General features: G+C 35.0%; 1 protein-coding gene across 3 annotated transcripts in view; it reads left to right on the top strand.

Moving 5' to 3' along the window:
• The window catches only part of LOC119830591 (nascent polypeptide-associated complex subunit alpha, muscle-specific form), a 67,055-nt gene that overhangs the window by 6,027 nt on the left and 36,044 nt on the right, over window positions 1-24,984 (top strand). For 2 of the 3 annotated variants that reach the window (XM_038353662.1, XM_038353660.1), the window contains exons 2-3: window positions 17,145-17,288; window positions 17,698-19,427. In XM_038353662.1, the coding sequence (XP_038209590.1) occupies window positions 17,145-17,288; window positions 17,698-19,427 (1,874 nt within the window). Of the gene's footprint in view, window positions 1-8,487; window positions 8,656-17,144; window positions 17,289-17,697; window positions 19,428-24,984 lie in introns of those variants that run through there. The other variant, XM_038353661.1, reaches the window with a different exon arrangement.

Below are 24,984 nucleotides of genomic sequence, written 5' to 3'. Positions count from 1 at the left end.
AGTAATAAATGTTATTTGCAGTTAACAATTTTCTTTTTTCTTTATTACAATATTTATGGCAAGACTAGGTATAGTACTGACCGTAGTATACGTAACACGTTACGCCTTTTTGTAATTATATACAGTTTGTTAGTCACCAGCAAAGATCACTGTATCATTATGAAATAAAGTGAGTCATTTGAACATATCAAGTTAAGAATATCATCTTGAGAAATATAATTTTAGAGAAGAAATAATGTTACTACCTATGTCTGGATGAAGGAATAGCTGAAATAGGCTAATCGTGCTTGAGAACAAAATAATTAGGAAAGTAAAACTTAAACATACTTATAATTTTCATATTATTAATAATCTATAGTCTTTATAGGTAGGTACATTGTAAGCATTTCTTTAATTTCTAAAAATTTTCTGTTTCTGCGACTGTCTCTATATCTATAGTATATATCTTCTTGTGTCATCGGTCCCAATAAATTTTATGATACAGTATCTTTACATCAATAAATTGATATCAACATGTTTTTTAAACTGAAATTAGTCAACAAAAGGCGGCTATTCATCGTTTGGAAAACTACAGGAAATAAACATATGTAAAATTTTAGAATCAGTATCCATACGGACATGTCAATGTATTTTACCGCGCTTTCGTAGACGGTAGAGCCACAGATAATATAACACTGCTAACTAATAGTAGAACTGTCTTTTCTTCAATTGTACGTAATTAGTGCGCCGTGTGGCAAATGACATCGTAAATTTTATATTTAAGCGTTATTTAAGACGTTCCTCTTTGTCACATGAAGTACTGAAAAATATGTGAATGGTTTAACCTGTATCTATAGTATGTAATAGTATTAAATACAAGTGTTATTATATATTATTTGTGGTATAGTTTAAATATTTCTATATTATCAAATTATTATGCTTACAAATATTCCTTTTTTGTCAATCCACAATTCGGGTCTTTGATAATTTCATAAAAATTATTTTTAATCAATCCAGAAATTGTTTTTTAAGTATATATTGTTTTTGATTTTCTTTAGATATTTTCACCTTGAAAAACCCAGATTTAGTTCAAACTTCGTACACTTATCAAGGATCCGTGACAATACAGCGAAGCTAAGTCTAAACAATATAAAAGGGGAATGCGCAGCAACTATAACCCTTTGATATAATCTGTAAAAAAAACCCAACCGGAACAAGACACTGACTGTGTGGCAACTGGCAACATTGAGCAACTATTTAATTTAGCCAGTGTATTGCGTGTTACTGTGATACATATATACAAGCAATTTGTTTACGATAAAATGCGGAACAAATTCGCTTATGAGATACCTCTAAAATCAGAAATAACCTTGGCACCATATTGGCACATAAGTTTCGCACCCATTTGATTAACCACGTGGTTTTATGAAATTTTAGATATGCATAAGCTGATTACTCTTGTAGCAATATGTATGGCGGTAATCCCTACTATCCCTACTATCCCTACTATCCCTACTTCCCTACTAATATTATAAATGCGAAAGTAACTCTGTCTGTCTGTCTGTCTGTTACGCTTTCACGCCTAAACCACTGATTCGATTTTGATAAAATTTGGTATGAAGATAGAACTGAACTTGGGAAAGGACATAGGATACTTTTTATCGCGAAAAAAGGGTAGAAAGGGTTGAAAGAGGGGATGAAAGTTTGTATGAAAGTTCGTTATTGTCAAACCGATTTTAATGAAACTTGGTATGGAGATGGAGCTAAACGTGGGAAAGAACAAACCATACTTTTTAATGCGAAAAAAATACTCCTTACCATGTCGCGCGATATAAGCGAATTCTACGCGGGCGAAGCCGCGGGCGAAAAGCTAGTTTGTTATATTTGTTTAGAATACCCTTTGTTTCGATTTTTTTATATCATCATCGGGAATAAAGATAATACCATTATTATTAAGAGATAAATAAATAAGTGGCATTTCATTTATTAAAGATATCAAAGGCTGTCGGAACTAAAACAAACACTGTTCTCCCTGTTTCTTGTTAATAACCTTATAAAAATTAGAGCATATAATCCAAGCATGTATTGAGTAGTAATGAGCTTTATTTAACCTAGAAATCGATACACAAAGAAAAACACGGATATGCGGTTAGTGGTGCACCAGGGGGAAGAGAGAAAAAAACAGTAACCCCATCTGGATGTGAAAATAATGTAAGGACATACGTTATAGTGTCGCAAGTGATTTGCATTACGACAAAGCTGCGACGTATCGCCCGCATCGTGAACTAAATGTTCTATTTTATCTGTGCTCGTATCTTAACATTCTTAAAAACATTTTCGAAATCTACATTTAAAACTTCTTGTCTATGGAATTCTGTTTTGCAAGTTGCCATGCGGTTTAAGTGTTGTAAAAAATAATCCTTTTCTATCTTTAGTATGAGTAATTTCTATAAATATCTATAGGATTAACCTCTTCCTTTTATGATTTTGTTGTGTCGATATATATACTATGTTTACAACACATTAATTTTACTATGAAATCACGCCAATAAACGATTGTGTATAAAAGTACGTGGGGGAGCCGGTTTACGTTAGCCATTAGGCATATTTATGCCTTCCGGTAAGCTATTGTATTTGAAAGTAGTATAAGACTAGAAAAATTGCTTTTTTATTAATTATTACATATAATAAATTGTGCTAACAACGGAAATGTTTGTCCGTCAGCCTTGCTATGCGTCTGTTAAGAGTTATTTTTCAATAAATCAACCTTCGTAAAAAATTAAAATATATGATATTTATTTATTCTTATAAAGGATATTCTGTCATGTAAAGATTTATCATTAATAAAAAATGCAGTTGTTAAAACTTCAATCGTTAGTTTTAGAATTTAAGACGTCCTCAATCATCCGTGTTATTATCAATACGTAATTATGAATGCTAACTAGCAATAGACTATAAATTATTATCTATGGTCATTGAAGAAAACCATTGCCACGCTGTATGTCCGGCGTATTGAGAAAGTACGAGGTGCCTAGACGTTTATGTTCAATTTTATAAGCTTTCACTGTATGAAATATTGTGAAAACACAATTTGTTACATGCAATTTGTCGCTGTGGTCAGATCGATAAAGTAATTTGTGTAAATGTCAATGACTTCTTATTTCTTTCTTCTTAGTTCTTATTTCTCTATACATTTCCTATTGAAGAGTAAGAGTAGGGCTAAATTTAAAACTTATATTGAAAATGTAATATTTCAGAGAAATAAAGCAATAATGTATATATGGAAGATAAAAATCTAAGGAGCGCTGTCGCTTAAGAATCTCAATGCTGGCATATGGCATTATTACAATGTATCATAATATGATTGATTTTGAGTTTTCGATTTTTTTTGCCTAGTACCATTTATTGTTTCTAGCAGACAACAAATTTTACGATTGTGTTTGTAAAACATAACTTGAATAATAATCTGTACTTATTTTCTTTATGTTTGGACATGTATTTTACTCAATCATGCCAAAACGACTGCAATTTTGATGAAACCTACCAGAGTTGTAGTTTACGCAGAATTGCTTATAGGAGAAACCGCAAACCAAAGTCAGTAATTCGTTGTTCAACATAATACATATCTTTTCGCCTACCGCCGTTTAAGCTTCGTTAACTGGATTAAAAGATAGCGCAGGTTAACAATAATTTATAACGTTATACGAACAAAGCATCATAATTTCACCCTTCTCCGTCCATATACGATCAGATAGGAAATTCTCTCACGTATCTTCGTCATTGTATGCAGATGCATGATAACATATGGCCGTTCTATTGTGCAAGTCGACCAGAAAATTGGCTTTTAATATATCCTGTGTCATTTAATTGTATATATAGAACTGTAATTAGTACTGACTTTAGGAATAGAAGTATGGAAAGCGAGGATATTTTGCGGTTTAGTTACAATGAAACATATCTAAAATATAAAATTCTCGTGTCACAATGTTAGTCTCTATACTCCTCCGAAATGGCTTGACCGATTCCTCTGAAATTTGGTAAGCATATTGGGTAGGTCTGAGAATCGGCTAACATCTATTTTTCCTACCACTAAACGATAAGAGTAAGGCAGATCAGCGTTTGCCGGGTGCAGCTAGTAGTTGTATAAATTTGGGAAAGGGATGATTGAAGAAGAAACGTAACAGTATAAAACTTGCGTAAAATTCCAATATAAAGTGAAAATTATTTGATAACAATAAACTGCCTCCCGAACCGGTGGTAAATGTTATAACTGTGTAATATGACGATTCAAAAGTGCTTCCATAAGAAGTCCAGTTGAATGAATAAATGTTTGAGTATTGAGTTTTTTTAGTTATATGTTGCTATTAAAATATCTGCCGATCATAAACATAATGTAATAACAATCACAAGTAAATTAAAGAAAAATTTTGGCCCGTATTTGAACTTCATAATATAAATTTTCTTAAATGGGCTTTATACATAATGAAATCAGGCTTAAAAAATTTCGTTAGACCTCTCATAATCATACTTTGACCTGTCTTGCAACAAATTTTGACTTTTGCTGTCAAGCTCAATTATCATATTATATCTGTTTTTGGATTAACAGCTAGCGTAACGAAATAGATACAGTACCGTTATATAATTAAAAATTTGCGATTCTGCAGTCTGTGACCGACATAATTAGTTTTTTTTTCTATTACTTTCAAACTAGTCTGACACTTTTTGGCGAGAGGCATGTGTTACATGACTTGATTGGGATTGCAGGTGTCATTCATGTATTGTGACAGTCGTGTAAAAAGTGAATACGATCATATTACAGCTTATTTAAAGTTGTGTGAGTAAATACGTAAAACGAAATGATTTTTTTTTTATTAATATAGAGAACACTAATTTTATACGAGATTATTTTTTATGTCATAGCGGGCAACTTAGCTTGTGGTTTGCCTGATGGTAAACGATCACCACCGCCCATGAACATGCGCAGAGGCTCTGAGAATGCGTTGCCCGCTTTTAAGAGATAAGGTATAAGGAAAGGATTGATGACTGGAAAGAAGGAATGGACTGGGAAGGGCTAGGAGAAGAATAGGCCCCCGGAGATCGAGCTTTCTGCATTTATATGCACCTTCATGAATTATATCGACGCCCTTCCCCTTCTTTTATTCCCCTAGTAATTCTTTCCTTATCACTTAAAAGCGGACAGCGCATTTACAGAGCCCCTACAATATGTTTGTGTGCTTTCGTTAAATGTGTTTTTTTTTAAACAAAGGGTAAAAAACCCGCCGAAAAGAAAAGCCCAGCATCGGTCAGCACAATTCTTAAACGTCTACTTTTTTAACATATATAGCGCAGAAATATATCAATGTAAACATGACAACCTAATTAATGATAAAGTTTCTAAGCGAATTAGCAAAATTAACGGTTCTATTGCAATCGATTTTTGTCACATTAGGTCGCGATGTTTTACGTAAAGTGGAATGAGATCGCATGTGTTCCTGTTGCAAGGTGCTAAACCAGTTTATTGCAAATGTCAAAGCTTACAAGTAATCTATTGCAAGTGGCCTGGTAAGAGGCGTCCCACACGCATCATGCCCTGAATAGGTACAGGAAATCCTATATCTTATATTAAAATTAAATCCTTGCCTTATGCTTTTATTAAAAATGCACCAACATTATTACCATAGTATGGAGATACCTCCTTTCAAATTCATCAATGTGAAAAATTGTGTCGCAAAATCTAAATGTTTTTTGTTACTTTGTTTTTTTCATGAAATTTAAATAATAAATAAATAACTACGATTGTATTTGCTTTTTTTATTGTGATAAACCTACGAAGATATGTATTTGAATTTAGAACACTATATGTATTTAGAACGATCGCACTCATAGAAATTTCTTTGATATGGATGTTCACCAAGTTTCATTGTTTTGTGTTAAATATACTTTTTCATTTCTTTAGGAAAGGGTCTTTTTTTTAATTTAAGATTAGGCAAGCATTTCACCATCGCTTCGCCTGATGGAAAGCGACAAGCAATCTAGGATGGAGCACGCTTACCCAATAAATGCCTATTCACATTCCTTTTGAATAAATCTAAATTATAATTACTAGGAAAAACGAAAGCCGGAAGATTGTTCCATTCCCTATTGGTGCGCATCAGAAACCTTACCTGCGAATTAGTTTTACCTACGAACTGCAAAAATTACGATCAAACTCAATTAGTTTACTTTATTCGAGTTAACTTTTATAAGCTTTAATTACTTATCTATTTAAATACCACTATTAGTTATAGTTTAACTAAATGTTAAAGGAAGTAGGAGTCATATCGACCTATAGCGATATAATCGCATGTGTATCAAGAATTGAGTACTTACCTGATTGTTACAATGTGTTCGTAACATCATGATTTACATATTATGCTCTCATTACTCAATAGACGGAAAGGCTAAGCACACCTGAATATGTATACGGAAGTAGGTTTATATAATACTGATTGTTTATGAATAGATCCTGATAATGTTGCCAAATTTAGTTTAATGAAAGTTTGAATGATATGTTTTAAGATATATTGAGGTCCGTACCCGATAGCCTATTTAGTTCTTTGAAATTTATATAACATATTTCATATATCTGCAGTTCTTTCATTGTATTAATAAACAAAATATAAAGAAGAAATGTAAACCGTTAAATCGTGTGGAACTTTGTGTCATTATTTTTAGTGGGTTCAATTGCTATCCTTGTTAGTGTCTCTTTGGGATAATGTTACTTCATCACATGTTTAAAACCTAATATAACTTAAACTTCAGTTCGAATGCAATATTGGTCAATTAAAAATTCGTAAAAACTTTTAGGGTAATCGAACATATAAACTGCCTTTTGTCCACGTTTTACCTCGTATTTTTCCCATTTAAGATTTTTTCCGATAGAATTATAGTAATAATTTTCGATAGTCAACATTTTAAAAATGGTAAACATCGCGCCCTCTCTATATAATAAATTCGCTTTAAGTACCGAACAATTAAAACTAGCTTGTAACAGTTTAAAAAGAAGCTGAAACGAAAAACTTGAGACGCAGAAAAAATTTATAACAATGACCACAATTATTTCTGTTGAAACTCGCAGTCTGGTCTTTTCCGTAGTTGATATTTCTGCGACCTAAATATTTGTTTTTTAATATTTTAGCAATTTGCATTCTCATAACTCCAGTTAATAAAATCAGTATCCAATAAATGTTAATTACTTTAGTTATTTTGATTGCGAAATGACTAAGATTGCGTGTGGTAAAAAAATATTGACGGAACATTGACGGACTTCCTGCAATGGCAGGCATCTAACACTTCACATTATAATAATTAACTTCTCTTTATTTATATAGAACAAAATACGTGTTTATAATGAATATTTAACCGTCATCGAAAAAGACAAGCTGTGACGAGCATTTCTATATTAATTAGATGTCTTATATCGTATATAACGTAGTTAATAAATTACGACTGTATTTCTGCCACATTCAAGCGGTTTTTTGGTCAGCATGTATTAATTATTCTCTAATATATATTTTCGTGTATAATCTCGAAAAAATAGAACTTCATTCAAGTAAATTGAATCATTCATAATGTAAGTAGAGCTCCTATAGAAACCTTATAACATCCTTTGTAAGTTCCAATTTTAATGGGTTAAACCGTATAAAAATAAGGGTCGTTCTATTTCTTTGAAACAAGATTATGAGATTAATCGCTTATAAGTCACGAAACGTTAATAGTTTTATGGATAATATAGGTTATAACCGATTCATAGGGCAACTAGGTTCTATTTTTAATGCGATGTCACGCACATTAGTTTGTTAGTCTTGTATTAAATATTGTTTCATAATTGACGGATTATAAAGTAACATTTTAAATACAGTAATATGTTTTATAAGTTAATTGTTATTTTCAGCAGAATCATGTCTTGAACGCTCCTATAAGTCCCTCCCTAATAGTATTTGATTTCTATCGGTGGATTTAAAGACATAGTTTCGATTTTGCAGGCAGATGGCGCCTCACCTGGATGGGCGTAAGGAATTATTGTCCTTCAATAAATGACGGAACTGGGCACAAGAGTGAGCATAGCTCTACAACCTTAAAATAGTGATATTGTTTTTGAATTAGCTCGTCACTCAATTAAACTTTACAAAATACCATGTCAATTCCAATTTATATCAATTGCGCATGATCACAACTTGACTTTAATATTTAATTGACTTAATATTTGAGTTCAACAAAAATTAATTCTAATCCAAATTTATGCTCCAGTTCAGAGAAACTGCGACCTTAACAGTTTGATATAAGAATTAAAATCGCACCAGAGTCAAAAATCGCGCTTGATTAGTTACCGTACGAGAAGTTATGAACGATACGCGTATAGGCACGCACACAAACAAGTCCATCCTTGGTCTTGCTCTTGACATGCGGTCACTTGCCACGCATAATAATAGATTCAAATGAATCAGCTCTACGAGTGGTAACTTTTGTGAGTTGAACGCGCGATATGTCTACGAACGCTCGCGTATACTATAAATCGAAATTACGTTCTATAAACGTCAAAATTTGAAAAACGAACGGGATGTGTTGTTTGTGATGGCGTGAATTGTGTTTGTGTGCGTTAAGTGTTTTAAATGTCGAACAGGCGGTATCGAATAGGTAAGCTGCGTTCACGTTTTGTTTATTTTATATGTTTCAAACACATGCTTCAAACCTGTTTATCAATATAAAATATAACAGCATTAATAGTTTTATAATATTAGCTGATATTAATAGGCCAAGGATAGAAACACTTCACTTTTTAAAAATATGTAGAAGCAGGATATTTAAAATCCTGCAATAGCACCCGCTGTTTCTAACCTGTTACCGTGCAAACTAATTGGTATTCTGTCTGTAGTTAACAGATAGAACGCTTCCTTTACTATAATCCTTACATTGCTTAGCAGGACTATAAAGTCTAATAATAATTTGAAGTTTCTAGCAGCTTCAATAAGCTTTTAGAAATTTACCGATTAGAATATAAAATATACATGTTTAATTTTGATATAATTGATGAATTGTAGTACCTATTTGCTTTCGGACTAAATACACCGTAAAAATTATTGTAATGTACATAATGAATAATAGAGTACATAAAATTAATATCATTACGTATTGCTGTAAAGTATTAAAGATTGAAAGATTGTTTGCTTCTGACATGGCTCAATGCCTCAAGGAACAAGACGGAACATAATATCAAAGTTCACACGGCTCGCTGATATAGCGCTGAGCGACTGCAAAACATCAATTATATTGTTGAATTAGAAGCTGGCTGTTCAAATAAAAAAATTAACTATTATATGCAATTAAAAAGATTTCCTGGTCATTTTGGGTGTTCAGATTTGTTCTAAATTCAAAAATGTTCCGTCCATTTCTAAGCTTAGGACATCGAACTCTTATGGAACTTCTCTCTTTCGAACGTTAGTAATTCTATTAAAACAAAATTGTTTGTAAATCCATATATTCTTCAATAGTTACTAGTTCATCTTGGCTTATGGGAGACGCATACTGCATAGTTCTACATATCCAAAGGCATGTATATAAAAAGCTAAGATTTATCTACTGGTACATATTTAGTATAAATTACACTTAACCACCGTAGAATCTTGGCTCATCTGATACGTAAGTAAAAGATCAGAAATAGCAGTTAAATGTAAATACACACACCAAAAATTTTACGCTTTCTCAAAATTTATATTCATATTTTAATATTTTTACAGATAGAGTAGCGGATATTAATAACCTGCAATAACCTGACCTAAATAAATAAATAAATAAATGCCCGCAAGTCCGTAATAAATAAGAAAGCGTAAACCAAGAATAGAGTGCAAAATAATACGATAGTCTACAGCATTGCATTTATGCACAATTCCACCTTAATCTATATTTATTTATTCAGAATAATTTGTGATATATATAAGGTATCACGTCTTCATATTCGCAGCCCGTTTACTGCTATTATTTCGATCTGTTTCAACACAACAGTTAAAAAAGGATCACATCCATTCTTATGAATTCTTCCTTTAAAAGTTAATTAACTAAAGCATTGCATAGACTACAGACATCTTTGTCCGCACTCCACACTATCTAAGCGACTTGCAACGCCGCATTCCACGCATACCGTCGTATATTTATCACGGATTTGTTGCTACAATTACATTTAAAACCGGTTCCTTATCCTTTGCATTCGTGACTTCAAGCATTCGATTTCTATATTTCACACAGTCAATTTCATTGACATACTACAAACAATTGTTCTTGCACGTCAACAGAAACCACGTTAACGAAATATGCACTATTTCTGTATGAAACAGCCCATACATTATTTATGAGCTGGGTTATATGGTCGATTTGAACGTTTATAATTGAAAATAGAATGTAAGTTTTGATAAAAAAAATTACAATTTATACAAATTTTCTTACACCACTGAGGTAATGTTGTCAATTACAATTCAATGTGCATCTAATAAACCGTGTCAGAACGAACCCATTGCGGTGCGAACGTTGACGTATAATAAATTATTCAACTGATTTCTCAACGGATTCCTGAACGCAGCTGCAACCGTCATCCTTCATTGGGCGCGTTCGATTTTTAAATTGTTTCTGCTGTCATGGCTGCTCGAACTTCAAGCGCTTATAAAATATTTTTGATGTCCATTGCTTTTATGACCTGTAAATTATCTGTGATGTTATGGAAATTTATATTAACATAATATAAGAATTCATAACCCACGAATAAAAATATACTTAGGTGCATATCAAATTCAATTTTCCATACGCAGCTTCGAAAAATACAAATTGAGTGAGATAAATTAATGTTAACATTTATTCTAAAAACTAATTACAAAGCAGTACCGATGTGGGAACATAACCGCTATTCTAGACAACAATAAACTTCCGTGTTATGAAAACGAGTTGTGCGTACGCATGCGTGTTCATTGTTTCATAGTATTCACAAATCACAGACTCCATATTGCAAAAGGTTTGTTATATATAATAAAAGTTGTATATTACCAAAAATTGTTTTCTGTGCGTTTTATATTTTTAAACAAATTATTAACACTTTTTTATTACCTACCTACCTGAAAGCTCGTATGTAACCAACTCTTTTAGACTAGATTTTGACTCACTTTAAACAAACAGATTGAATTACGCGTGCGCACAGATTAGGATCGCCAGGATTAAATAATTTCCTTCCGTATTCTCTGTATTAGAGCAAGTGAGACATTATAGTTTTTTTTATCATACAAACGTGATTTTTTAGTTTCAAACTACTTTTTACATAAAATAATAAAAAGAAAGCGTATATTAAATAAATATTACTAGACAATGAGGGCAGGAAAGCTCGATAAAGTAAAATTTGCAATGATCGCGTTATGGAAAACTTTCATGCGCCATGGCCTACGGCCCTACACCCTCACGTGAGATTTGGTGCCTGTGCTCTTCCCCTTGTCTCGTAAACACCTCGCACGTTAACCACTGTACCATTTAGCTCAAATGTGGGATAGTGACATATCAATTGAGCGGTGACGCAAACAATATTGTGACTTTTATTGGTTCAAGGTCCGATATGATTTCTTCACGTGAATGCATTGTGATTTGGGAATGCTATCAGCATTCACGAACACGAACATTGTCACCCGGCTTCACACGTATATATGTTAACACTAACTGCGCCCCGCGGTTTCATCCGTGTAAGTCCGTATCCCGCAGGAATATCGGGATAAAAAGGAATATAACGGGATACGGACTTACGCGGGTGAAACCGCGGGGCGCAGCTAGTTATGTTCATAAATCAACGTCAAAAAACAGCAATTTGACTGAATTTTTATTTACACTAACACTGACTCTTTCCAATGCTTAGGTCTACATATTATTATGAATTAAAATTGTATGGTTTTGGGCATAGACTAGTTAATAATCTGGTTTTAGTTCTAGCTTGGTATTCCCACGTTTAGGGTTTTATTAATGCATAAATAACTCGTTTTCAACAATAACAACTCAAAAGTGCACATTTATAATAAAAGACTCCACGTATTATATTGTTTATGTAATCAACAGCATCATGAGAACTTTCATGGCACTTTCTCGAAATATGTTAATGGTCGCGTTGTAGCGATAACGTATAATATAATGATAAAAATTATTAAAACAATAAATGCTTTTTAAAAATTTCTTCAGTTAGCCGACCAAATAAAAAAAAGTATTATATAATATTCTTTCTGCTATAGCTTGCTTATTTATAATTACACTTGCTAGCATTGCGCTCGCGGTTTCGCCCGTGTAGTCAAATGAAAGTATACAGGCACGGGCTTTTCCCATATGGTAGCTGTACTCGTGGTATTTCAGCGATAAAATGTAGTGTCCCATGTAGCTTCTCGGCTTTCAAACTATCTCGGTTCCAAATTGCATTGAAATCGGTTGTGTGGTTTATGCATGAAGAGGAGACAGAGAGGGTAACTTTCACTTTTATAATATCAATAAGTAGGGATATAAAATTATCAATATAATACCATTAAATATAATGGGGATCCATTAAATTGAGCTCGACGAAGTAAACGATTAATTATAAAATATTTTAATTTTTTTATTGCTTACATTCTCTTGAGGTATATATTACATAAAGGGACTTAATTAATACCAAAAAACATGAAAATAATTACAAAACGACATTTTTATTTTTTATTATATACTTATGTATCTCTTATTTCATGTGTACTTTGTCTATATTGAATCATATTTGCGTATAAATAATGATTATTAAAGGAATCGATTTAACATGCACTTATATGCGTGTTGATAACAAAAGTATTATATTAAATCATTTGATATCTTTCTGTTGTTGGAAATTATCAACACATTGCGAGGTATATACAATACTTGCTGCGCCCCGCAGTTTCACCCGCGTAAGTACGGACTTACCCCGTAGGAATATCGAGATAAAAAGTTGCCTATATGTTATTCCAGTTGTCCAGCTGTCTACGTACCAAATTTCATTGCAATCGGTTCAGTAGTAACCTAGCCTGAAAGAGTAACAAACACACATACACATCCTTACAAACTTTCGCATTTATAATATTAGTGGGATAGTATATAGTATAGTGTTAGAAGTAAGATAACAACAAAAAACATACATACAAAATAGTAAAAAATTGAGTGTAAATGCGCTTTAATTCTACAATGAACTAAATTGTCTCACTTGCTATACAGAGTAAAGGAGATAATTTAATCCTATCGATCCTTAGGATTCAGGATAATACGATAAACTCATAAATTATCTATTTGTTAACGATTGTTGGTAATTGTGTAAACAAACTTTGAATTTAATCTGTCAGTTTAGCGTTGAAATCCAGTCTAAATGAGTCGATTACATACAAGTGTAGGTAATAAAGAGAATAAAGTTTCATCATAAAGTTTCTAGGACCTATTGCCATCTCTTTCTGCGGAATGTGGCCCATCACTATAAAGGTTCAGATAAGACTGCATTCTTGGAATATTTTTCATACATTGCATTTTGTATTCAAATGAATTCTAGGCGCGAAGTTTCTTTGATAAGAAGTTTTACAACAGATGGATTCTTCTTATATTTAATCTATAAAATTATCATAAAACACCATTATTGGGCCCATTTTTGTTACTTTAAAACTATATTTAATGCGCAATTCCACTTAATTAACGAAAGTGTTTATTATATTTAATAAATCGTATGTAAAGACCGTTGCTATTGAAATGATATTTGACGACATGTTAATAAAATTAAAATTGTAACACAGTAAAAATGTGCAGAGTAGACGGCAAAAAATAATATAATTCCTACAGGATACGGACTTACGCGGGTCTAGTTACTAGTTAGTATTCTGTGCGCGGGTGAAACCGCGGGGCGCAACTAGTATTATCATATATATGCTATTATGTACCAAATAGTGACTGTTAAAGTTTTGTTTGTTAAACACATGAAGAGCGGGATAGCCATTCACAGAGGCGTTATCTTCAAATGTTCATGAGTGGAAGTGATCGTTGGCTACAGCTCAGTCGCTCAGGCTTATGTAAAATTTTCCAAAACGAACAAACGTGATAACAAGCAATGTGCAGTTAAATTTGCGCATTTTCAAACCTTTGGACCGGTATTCTGTCACGGTAGATGACCATGTCTGCGGTACGGTTGTGGTACGGTGGCTGACTGCTACGTTTCGGAAGACGGAAAAAAAGTGTAGGTTTTATTTGCATTCTCCGTTATCTATCTAAACGCCTCCGGTAGGGAAAAGCATCAAATATTATAAGCAATATATGTAGTTTGTGAATTGTTTTGATTATATCATTGTAGTAAAACATTTTGTAAAATTTAAATTCAAGGTAATTTAAAAACTACATATTTAATAAAACTATTATTAGTTTTTATATTGCCGATCGAATAATAACTAATGCGATGTAAGATGTGCAGTCTTTTGTTTATTTCGCGTGAACATATTTTTGTAGCAGTTCCAATAGGTTACCAGAATCGAATCGAAATATTATGTTTTACGAAAATTTTATTATGAAAAAGAAATTTTCAGAAGACATTTTTTTATCTGATGGTAACAAAAAAAAATTTATAAAAAGTTCACACTGTAAAAAGTTATGGGGTAAAAAAACACAACTTAATACAATCGAATTGTCATTATGCATTTGTGAGCATCACTACGTTTTAATTTACCCAATTTGTCTCAGTGAATGTCGTGTAAGGAAAAACACATGAATGGCATTACTTTGCCCTATACTTTATTTAGCTTTCATTCTGCTGGATTCATTTGCCCCGATACCCGTTCTCATTCTCATTCTCTTAAACGGGCATAGAGCTTTGAACAAACAGAGTCGCCATTATATTATTTTAATGCATTTAAATACAAAACGAGAATATCATAAATACTTTCGCTTTTCGAACAACAAACGATTCACGGGCATGTATATTGTATCACGATTTAGCGGAAAGCAGTAAAATATGGCGACATTTCTAAATATCACCGACTTCTTGATCGCCTCTCACCCGGCTCGCGCACCGTGACTGTGTGATTGTGAAAAAGTAGCACACACAATTTATGCACAGATAAAGAACATAATAATACTTTCATAGAAATGTGCCCATTAATCGTAGCAATATTAAAACGATAGCTGCTCAAGTCGGTATCATAAAACGACGAAGCCACGCTGATTTCAAGACAGTTTTGTTCATATAACATTCGTTCCATAGATATACGTATATAATCTACTCCTAGGGAAATATTTGTTGACAAATTGTAAACTAATGCCCAAAAAATCCCATGTGAAGCCATATCGAGACGTTTAATTATAAGCATACGTTGGTTGTTTTGGCTCTGAAGCCATAATATGTTCGTACGAACATCGAAGTTAAAGCTTTAATATATTTATTAAATGCTTAGTGTTAACAATATCACAGTTATCTAAACTTATATAAGGATTTCGGTTTTTTTTATGTGTATGTTTGTAATGTTTCCACTCAAAAACCTGATATCAGGCTTAATCAGCTTGCAATGTTATTTATAGTTACTCAAATATGTAAAGAAAACGATTTTTATTGTTTCGTAGTCATAATTAATCATAGAAAATATTCATAAATCAAATTTAGCCAAAGCAATCTCTACCATTTCTTAATTAAGACGAAAAAGATACCGTATTACCAGCAGAGGTCAACACTCTTATTAAAATACTCATTAGAACATTCCGATTCATTATGCAATCTAGAATCTAGATGTTATACTGTCATTATTACATAAAACTGTAGGAGACATTTTTATACACTACGTTGGTACTTACGTGTCCCTGGTTCAATCATGATATGTTAAAATGTCATTAAAATATATGTGTTATATAATTCAAATTAAAACGTGAAAATAAAATTGCAATTATTGCCGTAAAAAGTGTAGTTATTGATAACGTAGCTAATATTTATAATAAAAAGCAGTAAGTCGATAACCTATAAACTAAGAAATGACAGTTAAATTTGCGCAAACGGATTGTACAAGCATTTAGACCGTGTCACCTGAGTCTAAGCGCTAATATTTGTGCCAAGTAGATCATATGGACAAGTAAATACGGTAAATGCTTCAAAGAGAGTAGGCCAGTGATAAAAATTCATTCACAGTACTCCTTTCAAGGTCAAACGTGATACGGACCTCCGTAGTCCGTTATGGTCATTCTAAATTCAGATTTCGTTGTATTCTATTTTGATTGAACCTATATAGTGTGGTTATTGAAAGAAAAGACTCGTCTTGGATCTAAATGTGGAAAGAGAAATGGTTTCGCATAATCACGCCACAATTTGAGTCGCAAAATAGTAATATACGAGATTTCTTAGGTATAATGTATGTAGGTATAACATTTTGTAGGAAAAGCTATACGATTTTAGGAGACCGCCTCGTAACATATGTCCAAATATCCAAATATTTGCTAATTCTCTTCACTCATCTGTTATTCACACATTCAAACCTTTTTAGATGTAAAACCATGTGTTATTAATGATTAAATATGTATTTAGAATAAACACGCTTTAATGTACATTCCATTACTGTGACGATACTTTAATTAATTCTTGTCGCATAAATATAAAATGTCAGTGAACTCGTGTCTGTCATTGCCATTAAATTATAAACTCAGTATTTCAATCACAAGGTGTATTTTCAAAGAACGCGATAAATTAGTTTGCGACGAACAAAAGTTATATTATCGTTATATAATTTAGAGAATCATGAGTGAGGGTACGTAAGCTTAAGTCTAAAAAAGTAAATAGATTGTCTTTTGTTAATTATGTAATAACTGTAACAAAGATTTGTACTACACATAATATAATTTAACAAATATTGAATAATTTATGTAATATTATTTCAGACGTAATAAAAAACTTTACTTATAATTGAAAACTGTAAAGAGGTCAATTCTGTATATTTAATAATTGAAAAAAAAAAGATATACTCATCTTCACACTCACCAATAAGAATAAATAGAAATGCTCATGTAGTTACTACTGTCGGCGTACTTTATAGTGCACAATGTATTTATATTAAGTATCGCCATCTAGTGGTGATTAGCGAAATAACACTGAAATTTGTCCGCAGGAGACAATGGCAGCACTCACGCTCTATATCTCGAAACGATAGTAGAAGAGACAAGCGATGACTTACGTTCCGAACGCTCCTCAGCAGCCACTTGGCTTTCTGATTCTGATGCCGACTCCGTTATACACGTCCGTGGAAATGGAGGTAAGATAGCGATAGAATAAGTTGTGATATAAGCGCCATCTATCGTCAAATAGTATATTCGTGCAGCCGAGATTTGTTAGTAAAGTCACGTAGTTACGACAATACTATATAGATGGCGCGCTTTAAAAAAAATTGTGACTAGGGGTCTTTGCGTTATTTTTTTTTTAATAACATTGTACATGGGAGAATAAGTATGTAAATTACTCATAATATACAATGAGATGTTATTTTTTTCTCAAGGATTGTTAATATCTATGCTTTTGCTTTTTTGGCGTACTTCCAAGGCCCATTCTTGTATCACAATTTGGTGTCATTGTCATTACCGGTCCCAGTTCGTTACGACGCGTGTCGTCCAGATTTAATTCTATTCTGAAACGCACGTTTTTCAGTAGTTCATTTTGTCCTGTAGGATCAGAGTGCGATAGCGAGTCGGAGCGTGAGTGGGCCTGCCCGGCGAAGCGGCGCAGGCGGGAGCGCGCCACGTCGCCCACCAGCACCGGTTCACTGTCCCGCTCCTCCAGCCTGGCTCAGTTCGAATCGCTCGAACGTTCATGTGCAGCGCCCGCGTCTCCCAGTTTGTCTCCAGACTCGCTGGAATCACCGCCGTCGTCACCGCCACCGTCTCGGCCCGCTCCCCGCGCGCACCTCTCCGCCGAGAACCTCAGCGAAGACAGCGGTTACAGTGAGCGCGCGCGGCGGCCGCCCCCGCCGGCGCGGCGCGAGCCCGAAATAGCGCACGGGCCCAGCGCCGCCGGGAGCGTGCCGTGCCTCGCCTCGCCCAGTGCGGGCCGCCGGCCGCCGCGAGCCGCGCGCGCGCTGTCCCTGCCCGCAGAGCTGGACGTGTGCGCCGAGCCGCGACGCCACGCGACGCACAACGCGCGGTTTCGCCAAACGTTCGAAGTGTGTGATAGCTTTACTGTCAGTGTGGCGGACCTTACAGCTCTGGATTATCGCGGTGGGCCCAGGCGGCCGCGCCTGCCGCCGCCGCCGCCCCCGCGCCCCGCGCACCATCCACCACACCCGCCACCCCCGCCTCCCGTTGAAGTGGTAGCATGCCCCGTCCGCTCAACACCTGCAAGAGAACCGAGCGCGGGTAGCGACTCCACGACCGAATCAGAGAGAGCTTTCACACGTGAAATGGAAGCGACAGCCCGCAGGCTGGATGAAAATGCAAAGAGAGCTCTGGCCGATACTGGTAATTACGATCGTGAGATTTCAGTGTTAACCGCAAAACGACTTAGAGACTCTTGGGGGGCGTGGGATGATGTGTTAGATGAATTACGGCGGCGAATAGAACCATCCTCTCCGACCCCTTCACCACCCCGCTCACCGTCGCCAGAACCTATACGCGAACCAGCATTTACCTCTACACCTTTACGAGCTGGGGACGCCCGAGTTCGATCCACGCCAGAATTAAGATCACGGACTACACCCAATCGCGAAACACCTGAAGAATTACGCGCGTCACTGCAGCTGGTCGCGCCGCCAGACAGCGTTCCGCCGATGCGGTCCGTGTCGGCGGGCTCCAAAGGCGTGACGTTCTCGCCGATAGTGGCTGAAGTGAGTTGGCGGGAAGCGAGCGCGAGCACGGAGACCGCGCCTAGCGAGAGCTCGAGCGCGAGCGACGACGCGGCCGACGCGGAGGTCGTGGTGGTGGGGAGCGGGGAGAGCGCGCCGGCCGCAGACCTTCCCGCGGCGATGTCGGAAGCGGGCGCGCGCGCACCGCGCAGCCGCATCGCAGGCTTCCTCTCGCGATTCGCTAACTTCCGCTTCTCGGGGCGCAAGAAGGGCCGCGGCGCAGGCGCGAACGGGCGGGCGGGCGGCACGGCGGCGAGCGCGGCAGACGCGGCGCAGGGAGCGCGGCCGGCTGCCGGGCCGCAGTATGTGCGGATCCCGCTGAAGGACGAAGGTGTGTCGCGGCCGCCGGCGGTCGTCCCGGGCGGCGTGGCGCACAAGCCGCCGCGGCCGCGCCCGCCGCCCGCGCCCGCGCCCGGCGTGCTGGAGACGGACGTGGACACGCAGCGCACGGTGCTGCACGCGCGCTCGCTGCTGGCCCTCGCGCCGCCCGACCAGCGCGCGCCGCGCCCGCACAAGTCCATGGAGTTCCTGCTCGACAAGGACAGCGCCCAAATCGTACAGGTAAGCTCTACAACCTCATCTCTAGACCCATTCACTATTCATTACGCAATTAGTTAATAAGCCCAACTGATACATCTGCAAACAATCGACATATATATCATAGTCATGATAAATAATGCTAGAACAATGCAAGAAACTGCTATACATAATTACTGCAAATCGTCATTTAGTAGCTCTAAGCAACACTAACTTGAGAGATAACACTAACTGCATCTCTACTAATAAATACTATTCACAAAATTTAAATATCTCGCAATGTTTACAAACAGACCGATCAATGGAGGGCGATGACCTCGCAATGACATTAGGCCATTTGCCATCTTGCCGTCCACGTAATTACGAATCCAACCCAACATTTACCTTTACTACAAAAACAATTCATATAACATCACTATAAACATAACGAAATCTAAGATAACTAGCTTTTATAATTGTCAAATATAACTAGAAATAATTTAAATAACTTAACATGCACTGAGCGTACTTGCAACTGGACATAGCTATTAAATTATCATACATTTAATCGTCGCTAAGTCAATATAGATTTTAAATCAATATCATCCAATATACATATTATAACGCACATAACATCGATCTAATCAAGTCAAACAGTGTTTTATATCACTTATAATGGCAATATTTAAATTACACTACACAAATTATTATCCATCATTCCAGTGACATTCAATTATAATCAATATTGCAACATAGAGAAAGTGCGCATCGAACTACGCACTCATTTCCATAACAAAAGGTATGCCGTTACATTGTATTATCATATCCATAAAAAATGCTTAGCCGGTAGCCTCATAAAGCACCATAGTCAACTCTAAACATTCTAAGATCGTGGAGATAAGAGAAAGATAAAAAGGGATCTGCCAATATGATCAGGTAATAAACCCTTTGAAAACGCTAAGTAAATCTATAGAATTATAGTTGGTTTTTAGAGTTTTGCAAATAAATCTACTGTTCGTTTAATTATTTTAGCAAATAAATCGTGTTTTTGTTCTTCATGTACCTTATTTGTTTAAAAATCTTAATATATATAAATTACGTGTCACATTGTTAGTCCGCAGTAGACTCCTAAACTACTCGAACGATTTTAATAAATTTTGCTCACCATGTTCAGTTTGATCCAACTTAAAAGGTAGAAATGTTTACAATATTTATTTCAATTACGATAAAATACTACTCGGGCGAAGCCGGGGCGTGGAGCTGGTGTAAAATATAATTCATAGTTTATTACCACTTACACTTATACTAGTTTATCTACTTACTCGGATGAAACAGATGGCCAAACAAATATTAAAAATCAATATTTGCGATATCTGATCACAGATGGACATAATTTGATAACCTTGATCGTTTTTTAAAAACAATAATAAAGGCGGGAAAAGTGACAATCTTTTCCCTATAGAGAATATATCCAGCAAATAAATAATATATGAATATACACACAACACCTGCATAACTCAAATACCTTGACAGTAAATGATATTATTTATTCATCGACCGACATAGCCTCAATAATATGATTTTCATCGACCTCTATACCACAAAACACATAATTTATAATTTTATACGATACTAATTTTATCCGCGGCTTTGCACGCAAAATTCGGAGTAGTTTAATAGATGTAAAATGATAAACCTTCCTCTTCCTCTACGTATTAAAATAAATCCCCATCAAAATCTGTTGTGTAGTTTTGAAGATCTAAGCATACATACATACAGACGCGGGAAGCGACTTTGCTTTATACTATATAATAAAGCTCGTATATTCAAGAAAATAAATATTTAGACGTCATTATCTAAGTTTATCTAGTCAACGTACTAAATACGCTAAATCCTACTAATATTATAAATACGAAAGTTTGTGAGGATGTATGTGTGTATGTGTTTGTTTGTTACTCGTTCACTTAAAACCTACCGAACCGATCGCAATGAAATTTGGTACGTAGATAGCTGGACAACTTTAATAGCACATAGGCAAATGTTTATCCCGATATACCTACGGGATACGGACTTACGCAGTTAAAACCGCGGGGCGGAGCTAGTTAGAATTAATTTGCATGTAAAAACTTGCACGCTTCAAATAAACTAACATCATTATAACCTTTCCTTTACCCCTTGTAACGATACAAAAGTAACGCTTTGTCATCTATATATATAAAAGAAAGTGGTGTTAGTTACACTATTTATAACTCAAGAACGGATTAAACGATTGGGCTGAAAATTTGTGCAGGGGTAGCTTAGAACCGGGGGAGGGATATAGGATATAAAAAACATTTTTATCCCGGTAATCTCACGATAACGGGAACATGCGAGGAAAACCCCGAGTCTATCTTACCTGCGACTACGCGGGAAAAGCCGCGGGCGGAGAGCTAGTGTTAATATATGACTATTTATTGCCCCGGTTTCGTCACCCGTAATGTGACGAGCCCGTCTGTGAATAATAAATGAAATTATTACCATATGCACCTTGAAGTTTGAACACTACTGCGTAAATAGAATCTGAAATCACTTCGCGTCTAAAGCAACAGTGTCGCATCACGAATGATGTATCGATTTTGTATGATAATGCTTGAAAATGTATTTAATACTACACGCGGCTTTCGGTTTTCACAAACTAGCTGTTTCCCGCAGCTTCGGCCGCGTGGTCAAAATTAATTTACATGGTACTAACTTCCATATTTTATCCCCTTAGGGTTAGAATTTATCAAAAATCTTCTCTCTTCTCTTCTTATCGGATGCCTACATTATAGTAGCTATCTACACGCCAAATTGCAGCCTGATCGGTCCAGTAGTTTGGGCTTTGCGTTGATAGATGAGTCAGTCACCTTTTAGTTTTTTGCAACATTAAGGAGAAATAATATTTAAATATAAAATATGCTAAGTTGTTGTTTAGGTTATATATATGCCATTGTCTATATGTTAATATGCGACAAATTTGAACCAAATCTGTTAATAAATTATTCCTTCTACAATGTTGGTAGGATTTATAGGAGACTAGCTGCGTCCCGCGGTTTCACCCGTGTAAGTCCGTATCCCGTAGGAATGTCGGGATAAAAAGTTGCCTATATGTTATTCCAGTTGTTCAGCTGTCTACGTACCGAATTTCATTGCAATCGGTTCAGTAGTTTTTGCGTGAAAGAGCAACAAACACACACACATCCTTACAAACTTTTGCATTTATAATATAAGTAAGAAGTAGGATTAGTAGGAAACCATACTTTAGATAACTTACCCTTCTAACTATTATAGGCTGTATAATGTATGACAGTTCATTTTAATTAAATTGTAGGTACAAGTAACGTAGAGAAACAGGAAGCCTGGCCAAATAGGATATCCGGGTGTCCGTCGTACAACCCGGTTTGAGGCATCTTCCTTAATAAATCACATATACACCTCAATATATTAGTCTATCGTACGTATATATTCCGTTTTGCTTTATTCAATTAAACATAACTTCATACCTACCGCTAATTTTAATATGTTTTTATTTTCTTTAATTCAGACTTTAACTAAACAAAACAAGGATCTCAAAAATTCTATTCGAATTTAAGATTCGTGTTTAAATCTTTTTGATATAATGTAATTATTTATTTCTTAAGAACTTACGAAGAAATTTCAATCATTATTTCTATTACATCAATACAATTATATATCTAGTAATTAAAGCTTAGACATTGTAATAATACTAAATTCGTTTAGTCTATTTATTAAATATAGTTTTCTTAAAAAACGCATCGTATTTAGTATTTTTGTAAAAAAGATTATTACTATTGTAATTTGTTTTTACCTGAGAGAGTCTGAAAGAGATTAATGTGTAGCGATAAGCTGTATATTGTCTAGGTATATTTTATTTTGCGAATTCTTTTGTTCATGTTCTAAATAAATAAAGAAACAATCGGATTTTCTTAAAAGCAAGCAATAAAATAAAGAAGTATGATCTCATTATGCGAGCATAACACGTGTAAACATGTCTTTTAAACAAATGCTAAAAAAATATCAGCTACTGACATTATTGTAATGTATATCTATACTAATATAATAAAGACGAAAAGTTTTTTTTTGTTTCTTTGTAAAGGCTCCGGAACTACAAGTCTGATTTTGAAATTTCTTTCACCAAAAGAAAGCTACGTTATTTCCTGCTATAGGATTACTTTTTACCCCGGAATAGTACGGGCGAAGTCGAGGCCAATAGCTAGTTATATAAGGTTACATTTTATGCTATTTTGAAAACACCTAATAACAAAATTCGAAATTTCTAAAAAATTCAACCAAAGCACTAAAATATTCATGTTGTAAGTTTAAATTAAGTTATAATAACAGCTGTTTCTTCGATTATCTTAAAATTTCACTATGAATCTTCCATCAGCTTGTATATTTGTTTTGTTCAACAAACACATGTCTATTCCTCGCATATATTTACGGGAACAAACAATAAATTGGAGCATATAACACCAACCAATGCTTACGTATTTCATGGCACTATTATTATATAACTGTTTGCGTTAACCCAGTGCAGGATCGTAAACTAACTTTATTATTAATCAAGTGCTATTTATTTCGTGGCTTGTGACGTCATTAGTGATGATTAATATTATGAAATTCATGAATAGGATAGTTAATTTAGGAATATGGACAGAATCTTGTGAACTTAATAAAATTCTAAAGAGAAATAAATGATTCACTAATCGTCACTTTCTTTCTTTATATTATTAACTAACTGTTCGCCCTGGCCCCGTTCGTGGTAGAAATATGCCCTATGTCACTCAGTGATATGTAAATTATTAATGATACAAGAGTTTTTAAATCGGTTTAGCAGTTTTTGCCTGTAATAGTGACGAAAATACAAAAGTTTCCTCTTCATAATATTAGTGTAGATTAAAGCGAAGTGTGTTTGCTTGTTTATCCTTTAGTCGGAATAAAACAACATTGTCTTATGAATTTTGTGCTTTGAGATAGATAGGAGGTTGGAGAGTTATATAGACTATGGAGTGAAAATCTCATTCCCATGGGAATCCCTAACCAAACGGGAGAAGAAACGAGAATCTAGTAATATTTATCATCTGAATGGAAAGTACACGTCAACCTTCCGACATCACCAAGTCTGGCTTCCTTCACAGTTTTTATCCTTTTATTGTAATTCCATTGTAACTCGTGTTCTAATTCATTCAACAGACCTACCAGCTACCTTTTTTTAATTAGCTTACAAACGAGGGTACTTGTTAAATTTTGAAAGGAACATTATTTGTGTTTTAACCGGGCGAATTTATTATATACAAATTTCAACGGATTTTTATAATTACCTTTTTATCTAACAAAAAACCAACATTCAATTAGTATACTACAAGTATTACTTATTATTTGATTTTCCAAAAGATATTACCGAATATTTTTTTTTTCTAATTAAGAGGTATAAATAAGTTTCGGTAAAAACGAAGCCTACTTATTCTGACAAAGTCTATACTTACTACACTGGTCGTCAAAAAAATCGGCCCACCTGCATTTTTACCGCAAATTGTGAATTTTTCTCAAACTATAGAAAAAA

Source organism: Zerene cesonia, chromosome 11, assembly GCF_012273895.1.
Source record: "Zerene cesonia ecotype Mississippi chromosome 11, Zerene_cesonia_1.1, whole genome shotgun sequence".
NCBI classification, from domain to species: Eukaryota; Metazoa; Arthropoda; class Insecta; order Lepidoptera; family Pieridae; genus Zerene; species Zerene cesonia.
The sequence above is the reverse complement of the archived record's forward strand: the minus strand, read 5'-3'. Positions and strand labels throughout refer to the sequence as shown.